Source organism: Lampris incognitus, chromosome 2 (genome assembly GCF_029633865.1).
Source record: "Lampris incognitus isolate fLamInc1 chromosome 2, fLamInc1.hap2, whole genome shotgun sequence".
In the NCBI taxonomy this organism is placed as follows: domain Eukaryota; kingdom Metazoa; phylum Chordata; class Actinopteri; order Lampriformes; family Lampridae; genus Lampris; species Lampris incognitus.
The window spans coordinates 19966749-19976405 of record NC_079212.1 but is presented as its reverse complement, the minus strand read 5'-3'; the positions used below and the strand labels follow the sequence as shown (position 1 = coordinate 19976405).

General features: G+C 40.9%; 1 protein-coding gene across 1 annotated transcript in view; it reads left to right on the top strand.

Annotated features, from left to right (window-relative positions):
• The first annotated feature begins 7308 nt into the window (after nucleotides 1–7308).
• Nucleotides 7309–9657, top strand: part of mitfb (melanocyte inducing transcription factor b) — a 42598-nt gene continuing 40249 nt past the window's right edge. Inside the window, exon 1 of the mRNA XM_056275117.1 lies at nucleotides 7309–7530. Coding sequence (XP_056131092.1) covers nucleotides 7427–7530 — 104 coding nt within the window. The 5' untranslated portion in view covers nucleotides 7309–7426. The remainder of the gene's footprint in view (nucleotides 7531–9657) is intronic.

The following is a 9657-nucleotide window of genomic DNA, read 5'->3' as shown; positions in this document are numbered from 1 at the left end:
CAACGCGGCCTCCCACTTCTTTTTCTACTCTGGTTAGAGCCTGTTTGTGCTGTCCTCTGAAGGGAGTAGTACACACCGGTGTAGGAAATCTTCAATTTCTTAGCAATTTCTCGCATGGAATAGCCTTCATTTCTAAGAACAAGAATAGACTGTCGAGTTTCAGATGAAAGTTCTCTTTTTCTGGCCATTTTGAGCGTTTAATTGACCCCACAAATGTGATGCTCCAGAAACTCAATCTGCTCAAAGAAGTGCCCATCCAACCAATCCAACTTGTGGGAGCTGCTTCTGGAAGCGTGGGGTGCAATTTCTCCAGATTACCTCAACAAATTAACAGCTAGAATGCCAAAGGTCTGCAATGCTGTAATTGCTGCAAATGGAGGATTCTTTGACGAAAGCAAAGTTTGATGTAAAAAAAATCTTATTTCAAATACAAATCATTATTTCTAACCTTGTCAATGTCTTGACTCTATTTTCTATTCATTTCACAACATATGGTGGTGAATAAGTGTGACTTTTCATGGAAAACACAAAATTGTTTGGGTGATCCCAAACTTTTGAACGGTAGTGTATATAGATATATATATATAAAAACAGTGCATCTGGAAAGTATTCACACCCCTCCACTTTCCCCACATTTTGTTATGTTACAGCCTTATTCCAAAATGGATTAAATTCCCTTTTTTTCTCATCAATCTACATACAATACCCCATAATGACAAAGTGAAAAATGTTTTGTAGAAATTTTTGCAAATATATTAAAAATAAAAAAATAAAAAGTTGCATGTACATAAGTAGTCACACCCTTTACTCAGTACTTGGTTGAGGCACCCTTGGCAGCGATTACAGCCTCAAGTCTTCTTGGGTATTAAGCTACAAGCTTGGCACACCTATATTTGTGGTATTTCTCCCATTCTTCTTTGCAGATCCTCTCGAGCTCTGTAAGGTTAGATTGGGAGCGTCGCTACACAGCTATTTTCAGGTCTTTCCAGAGATGTTCAAAGGGGTTCAAGTCTGGGCTCTGGCTGGGCCACTCAAGGACATTCACAGACTTGTCCCGAAGCTACTCCTTTGTTGTCTTGGCTGTGTGCTTAGGGTCGTTGTCATGTTGAAAGGTAAACCTTTGCCCCAGTCTGAGGTCCTGAGCGCTCTGGAGCAGGTTTTCATCCGGGATCTCTGTACTTTGCTCCGTTCATCTTTCCCTCAATCCTGACTAGTCTCCCAGTTCCTGCTGCTGAAAAACATCCCGACAGCATGATGCTGCCACCACCATGCTTCACTGTAGGGATGGTATTAGCAAGGTGATGAGAGGTGCCTGGTTTCTTCCAGATGTGACGTTTGGCATTCAGGCCAATGAGTTCAATCTTGGTTTCATCAGACCAGAGAATCTTGTTTCTCATGGTCTGAGAGTCCTTTAGGTGCTTTCTGGCAAACTCCAAGCAGGCTGTCATGTGCCTTTTACTGAGCAGAGGCTTCCGTCTGGCCCCTCTACCATAAATGCCTGATTGGTGGAGTGCTGCAGAGATGGTTGTCCTTCTGGAAGGTTCTCCCATCTCCACAGAGGAACACTGGAGCTCTGTCAGAGTGACCATCAGGTTCTTGGTCACCTCCCTGACCAAGGCCCTTCTCCCCGATTGCTCGGTTTGGCTGGGCGGCCAGCTCTAGGAAGAGTCCTGGTGGATCCAAACTTCTTCCATTTACAAATGATGGAGACCACTGTGCTCTTCGGGACCTTCAAAGCTGTAGAAATTTTTTATACCCTTCCCCAGATCTGTGCCTCGATACAATCCTGTCTCGGAGGTCCACAGACAATTCCTTTGACTTCATGGCTTGGTTTCTGCTCTGACATGCACTGTCAACAGTGGGACCTTATATAGACAGCTGTGTGTCCTTCCAAATCATGTCCAATCAGTTGAATTTACTAGAGGTGGACTCCAATCCAGATGTAGAAACATCTCAAGGATGATCAGTGGAAACAGGATGAACCTGAGCTCAATTTTGAGTGTCATAGCAAAGGGTGTGAATACTTATGTACATGCAATATTTCAGTTTTTTATTTTTAATAAATTTGCAAATATTTCTACAAAATCTTTTTCACTTCGTCATTATGGGGTATTGTGTGTAGACTGATGAGAAAAAAAAGGAATTTAATCCATTTTGGAATAAGGCTGTAACATAACAAAATGTGGGGAAAGTGGAGGGGTGTGAATACTTTCCGGATGCACTGTGTATATATATATATATATATATATATATATATATTATTGAAGCATTGAAATAATGTAATGTCCTTTGAAGCACCATTGAATAAAAAAACACAGTTTGTTTGCAGATAAAGGCTGAAAGCTGCTTGGTATTGGTCACTCATTAGCAAAATTTTACACAAAACAAAAGTGGCTAAATTAGAAATAAAAAGTGATTAAAAGTACAATTCATTCAGCGTCATCAGTAGCCATCACATTTCCAAAATCTAATCTCCAAAGGATCAATGCATCTATGTACAGATTATGTAATGGTCACAGCACCTGCTGGAGTCAGATGGAGGTGATATGTAGACAATAAGCTACACACAGTATCCACCTATAGGCTATACTGTTTCTGTCACACTGTAAAATTACACAGCTAGGATTTTCAGTGAACACACACAGCAATGTCAATTTGCTTCTTTTTTTCTAAATTAAAAACAATGCTGTATAATCTACAATGATGAGGCTGTGTGTGAAAAGGACAGTTGTCCCTGGTCAGATAGAGAACAATGAATGTGCTGCTACTGTAGGCTACCTACTGTCAATGGGTGGCTTCAGCCCGAGCCCCTTAGCTGTCCGGCCATACGGCACATATGCGGTCAATGAAATGACATTTCTCGTCTTTCTTACGCGAAACATCAGCCGATAACTAGAAGAAGCCAACCCACTGTAGCGACAGTATGAGCATATATATATATATATATATATATATATATATATATATATATAATATATAATATAATATGGCTACATAATATATTGTTCGGATGGGACGCGCGACTCAGTTTCATTTGGTTCTCTTCGCTGGTATTAATCGCGATCCTTACCTTTATTCTCTGTTCCTTTTTACTGTACTGCAGCCGCTTATATGTCACCGGGTTGTCGGTGAGACCGCATACCGGACACCCAGTCAGTCCCCGCACAGCTCACACGGCGCCTCGGCAGCGTTCATTCTCCGGCCCGGCGCTGCACGCTTCGCCTGTGTTCATCCTCCGCCCTCACCACGCCTTCAGCCGGCGGCTGTGAATGTGAACGGAGGACACCCCCCCCCCCCCCACACACACACACACACACACCCTCTACCCCCCCCCACCCTTCCCCTCACTCCAATCTCACCCCACCCTCCTCATCCAGCAGCTGCCGGGGGTTGTCTCGCATTGACGACGAATAAATGAGGGGGGAATAATACATGATGTACAAATGGATGGGCATTAGACGCAATTTAGATGCACCGGTGTAACGAGAGCCAAGATGCGATGATACCCCGTGGCTCTGTAAATACATATCTGCCCAGGGTTCAACACATTCACCTGTTCCCCTCCTACCAAGTTATTTATTTATTTATTTATTTATTTTACAATGACTGCCATAAACAGCCAAAGTTAATGTGACTATAATGCTCCCCCCCCCCCCTTCTTTCCTCCTTTTGGGGGGGGGGGTGGAGTAAGACGAGTAATAACTCAATCTTCTCATCTGGACAACATGCATCCACATGCAGTGTTTTCAGGTCTACATGGCATTGAACAGCATGCCTTAAGGGTGAACAGTAAGGTTTGCTTGCTGCAGAGGCTATACAGTGTATTTTGGTGTGCATGCATATGTGTGTGTGTGTGTGTGTGTGTGTGTGTGTGTGTGTGTGTGTGTGTGTGTGTGTGTGTGTGTGATGCTGGGATAGATACGTACTGACAACAAGAAGAGTTGCAGACGCTTCAAGTTTGGTTACGACAGCTCAAAGAGCCTTCATTATATGACATAAATAAGTTATATAACCTGACCCGGAAACGTGGTATCTGTGGTCAAAATAAGTAAATTGTAAAATTATAATTTTAGTCAATCATATGGAGAATGTGTGCACCAGTGTGTTATGTTATGTTATGTCGTTTCTGGATCTGCAGACTGTGTGTGTGTGTGTGTGTGTGTGTGTGTGTGTGTGTGTGTGTGTGTGTGTGTGTGTGTGTGATGTTGATCCAGAAGAGAACACATGTGTCTGTAGTGTCATAGAGATACTACATAGTACAATATGATAAAGTCACTGTGCAGAGCCGCTACTTCGTTTCTTGTGGTACATATATACATATAACCAACAGCATTTTCATGTTAATTATATGGCATAACAGTGTTTCTTTCTATGGTAAAAACTTGTATTTATATGGTAAAATATGAACATATGGAATCAAACTCCAACCTTAACCGTAAAATCAGCAGCACTATCATTTTACCATACTAGTAGAAAAGAAAAAGAAAAATTGTTTGAATCAGCAATGAATCTGGCCTATGGAACTTTAAAGTGCAGAACAAGTTGGGACAGACAGTATTTTACATCCTGTGCCAAACATACAAGATGCTGCTGAACCAGATAACTGTCACGTATTATGTCATACATTTCACCTGTTATATTCCTTATATACGCCTCTGGTTCCAGGTTCCAGGTGTGATGGGACTCCAAAAACATTTGCACCCATGTTATTCAGACTTATCCCCCCCTCCCTAAAACAAATTGTTTCGTTCAATTAATTTCAGATATGAAGAGCAAGGTAGCTTATAATGGAAGTAAACAACATGAAGATCAAAATGATTTTTTTTTAGAAATTTGACAGAAACAAAACTAGGGGAACTGTGTTCTGCTGGACATTCTCGCAGTCTGCAGTAAATCCTTGCTTGTCGGGAGAGTCGGGCCTTTTGGTTTTAGTCATTAGACATGAATAAGTATCTCATTAGGTACCCCTCAAACCATCTGTCCAAATGTTTCTCCTCCACAAAGAGAAAGGCTCGCACAAACAACAGCACCGGATTAGCCTCATTAGGAATGCAGCCCTGCAGCCATACTGGCACAGTGTATCATGAGGACATTTAGTGATGCACCCATTTAGTTAAAGACAGTTGATTTAGATAATAACTTGTGTGTGTTGAGAAATCAGTAATTTTACAGTAGGGGGTGAAATGATAGCGTTCATGCTGCAATGTGCATTGCTATGTGACAATGTCACAGAAGTTTTATTTTGGATTCTGGGGAGTGATTTTGCAAAAAGTAGCCCCCCCCCCTTTATTTTGGTAAGCTGCACAATCTGTCATGTGAGAGTTTGTTGACCCATTCTTGGGAATTGCAAATTTCAGGGATTGTAATTTTGCTCCTGAAACCTCTTCTGAAACCTCTTCTGTTGATGTATGTTTTTCACTGCCTTGACTATGTTTTCCAATAGAGAAGGGAACAAGTTTACCATGCAACATGTTTACCATGCAAACATTTCATTTACATGGTTAACACACACTTGGACTTGTTCAGCAGGATGAAGTGGATGCAAATATTGAACTTGCCCTTCCCTTTTTGTCAAAACAGCTTCCATCCATGGACTGGTAAGAGCTCATTTCCTCAGCTACACATTGCCTCCCAGTGGTGATAAAGGATCTGTCATACAGTCAAGAAACAGAAAGCAGGATGGGAGAAGACCAACCACTTCATAGCTGCTGGCACAGTCATTTTGGATTTGCTTTTGCATGGAGGAGGTTTTAGGTTTAGTGTTGCAGTAACTACGTGACACCACGAATCCCACAACTGTTAGTTTTGTGTAATGAGGTCACATTTTTATATCTAATATATTGTTCTATCATTAATATATTGTACTACTACAGGCATCAGCTATTACTATTGTGCCCTTACTTGAGCACTATCATTAGTATTATTATAGGTGTCTATTATGGCAAGCATTTGTCTGTTCTACTGATATGTGACAATATAAATCTGCATTGTATTTTCATTCTTCCTTTCACCACTTCTTGATGATTTAAGGCCCACTTACACTAAATGTACTTGACATACACTCTTTGCTATGATGTGGTGACAAATATAAGACTACAACAACTTCCTATTGTACAATATGACTTACTATGTTGTACTATTACTACTATTACTTCATATAGCACTACTCTGATATTACCACTATTTAGCAAATGTACTATGACTACTACCATCACCAGGATATGATTACCATGTAACAAATGTGCTACTGCTATTGCTACTACTTACTAGGATATTACTATTTAGAAAATGCACTACTACTACTTCATATAGTACTACTATGATATGACAACTATGTAGCGCTCTATGATGTCAGTTGGTAGCATTCAAAATGATTTTGTAATTTCTGACCTGGATAAAAATGTCTGCCAAATAAGTAAATGTAGGCCTAAATGTAAATGTGTATGCTGTTGAAACATGAGTTTGTGGCTGATTGCATAGTTTAGTTTTGGGTGGAGGACCTTTGCCTCTGCTGTCCTTTACACAGAGGTGCAGTTTTTCGAACAGAGCTTCCCCCTTGTTGCAAAGGCTTGGCTATATAGTGCACAAGCTGTACGGTGTCTGCGGCTAGCTTTCAATGGCAGCCTCGCATATTCTGTATTATATACAGTGGATTTGACACTTGACCTTTGGGGCATCTGCTATGAAAACCTGGCTTACTTGTGCATGTCGTGCTTTCTCAAACTCCTGAACGCTTGCATGGTCGAAAATGTTTGTCATTGATGGAGAATTTGCCAATCAATCAATAAACCAGTCAACCAATCAAACAACTTTTTTATTTTACACAACATATTTTGCAGATCAAAATGCAATGCACTTTCAATCAAACAAGCAATCAAGCACTTTTTATTTTGTACAGCATATTTTGTACTAGATTAACATGTAGTGCAGTGCAATGCCATGCACTTTAGTTAAAGTGTTGTACAAATAAAAAGATGTAAAAAGGTGATACACATGTCCATGGCAGGCTTTGGTTCGCTATATGGGCCTACAGTGTAAATTTAAAAAAAACTTGGTCAAGTTATGAGCACAGTGTCAAGAGACAAGAGAAATAAAATCCTGTCGGATTTTTTTAGCCAATGAAAACCTGCTGACATTGACAGTTCTCGGGAGTTGTGGTAGTTGTAGTTTCAGTCTCCTCCGCAGACCGTTGGCGAAGCGCGCGTCGCCGCGTTGGGGGACTACAGAACGACGTGATGCGGAGTTAGCGCTCCGGCTCGCCAAGCGAGGCGGTTTGCGTTGACAGCGGCTGGTACTGTTAACAGCAAACTGTGGTAACACATACGGGTTTGTCTTCTGTCTCCATTTCTTTTTTTTCACTTTTGTCTTTGTCTTACGTTTCCAAAGAGAAAAGAAAAGAAAAAAGAAGAAGTTGACATCTGCAAGTATGCAGTCGGAATCGGGGATAGTTCCCGACTTCGAGGTGGAAGAAGAGTTTCAGGAGGAACCCAAAACGTATTACGAGCTGAAGAGCCAGCCCTTGAAAAACAGGTCAGTGGTTTGCCTGTGGACAGTTATTTTCCATGGTGAAATCATTTGGTTTGGTATTTGGTTGACAATTTAGACGACAGGCGTGTTCCTGTGCGGTTCACATTCCCATGTTGGTCCCATCAGATCTGCCGTTTTAACGAGCGGCGTTATTAGAGCCTCGTTTCCTAGGACGGCTTTATTCTATTGGCTTGAAGTTATGCAACGCTCGGGTGTTGTCTTGTCAACATCAACTTCAAATATTAGTCTGTATTGGAAATGTGGTTTTACTGTGGTGTCTTCTCCTTTTCCTTTTCATCGGAGAAGTCAGAGCTTGACGAGTTACTGTCCGGGTTGACAGTACACCAGTCTGAACTTATTGCCAAATGGACTTTGTTTGGACCCCCGAAGTCTGCCTGAAAAGATATTTGATGCTTTAAATATCATTGTGTCACCGCTGAACATAAACAATAACAGTGCATTTTCTCAATTCTTTGCAAATTCAGAAAATGCAATGTGTATACGATACAACAGATGCTGCTGATACTGCAGAGTCTGAGCTGTTTTGATGAGAAGCATACTACAGCTTATTATTCAACGGTCCTGTTTACTATAAACTGTTGTCTTGTAGACACTGACTGGTTTTATTTTTTTATCTTAAATGTATCAAAGAAAGTTGAATCATTTGAAGAAAGTTGCTAATTTCATCTGGATACTGATACTGATTCAGCTTTATTTGATTTTCTCACCTGGATTATTGAGCATGCATAAAGACAAATCTTAAATGTAATTTAGGTCCCTTAACTCAAACTAGGCTTTCATTATTTTCACCACATATCAGGGTATCTACAGTATTTCTCACATATACAAACACGGACACATGAAGCCTTTTTGCCATTTGTCAAGTCATCAACAAATACACACGCACACACGTTAATCAGAGTTAACTACTGACTTTTTAATAAGCCACTTTCGGTCATAGCATATTGAGGCCATTGAGCTGAGTCAGGTCCGCAGTCTGAGTCGACCTTTTAACCCTATTTAGGTGTTAAGGGATGGCTGTGCTTTCTATTATCACTCTTCCTCTAGTGAATATATGATGTATGAAACGCCATATCCAGATAAGGGTGACACATCTGTTTAGTGTCAATCCTGTCTAAGTCTCTGTGATCCGTGAGTGCTCGGTTTTCTTCTTATTTTTTTCTTTGTATTTGTTTAGTGTTAGCAATACATGGCCTTATTGTCATCGACAGTGGGTGAGAGAGAATGAAAATGTGTGTGTGTGTGTGTGTGTGTGTGTGTGTGTGTGTGTGTGTGTGTGTGTGTGTGTGTGTGTGTGAGGGAGAATGAGAGAGAGAGAGAGAGAGAGAGAGAGAGAGAGAGAGAGAGAGAGAGAGAGAGAGAGAGAGAGAGAGAGAGAGAGAGAGAGAGAGAGAGAGAGAGAGAGAGAAATGACAGCGCTCTACTGTGTCCAGACAGAGCCCTTATTGGAGACCTCTGGTAGACTCCTGCTATTTTGTCCTCACTGGATCTTGGCATTCTGTTGCTGTTAGCACTCTGCGATTGAATAATTTCACCTTTATTTCTCTAAGTTCAGGCAGAACCCTCTGGCTTAGGGAGAAACTATCATCCTGGACAGCCCTAGCTTTTAACCTAATTCTGGATTTCTAAACGAGTTGCTTCATTAGTGAAATGTAATTACATTGTTGAACATATATTTGCTGAATGGCATTTTTGTGCTCAGCGGATTTGTGTTATCGCGATCACTGCAGTAGTGGCTTTTGCAGTAGGACTAAAATGTGCAGAAGACTAGTCATGGCATGCACTTTCTGCCGGATAATGTTAACTTAGTTTGCCTGTCAGTGATATCTTAAATATCTAAGACATTCTGCCTCCCATTCATTATTATTATGGCACTTCAGAGACATTAGTAACTATTGATGTCTTGTCATTGCTGCAGCTTATGTTTCTAAATTTGAAATCCTGTTGATGATGATTTCATTTTAGCTTCAAGAGAGACTCTTTTTTTTTCTTGCCGTCTCAGAATTATCTTGACAGAGTACTCAAACTTTGCAGACAATGTGCCAGACTTTTTGTGCCTAATATAGATGTGAGACTGGCAGTGAAACTAGTCTTCTATGCAGTGTGAAT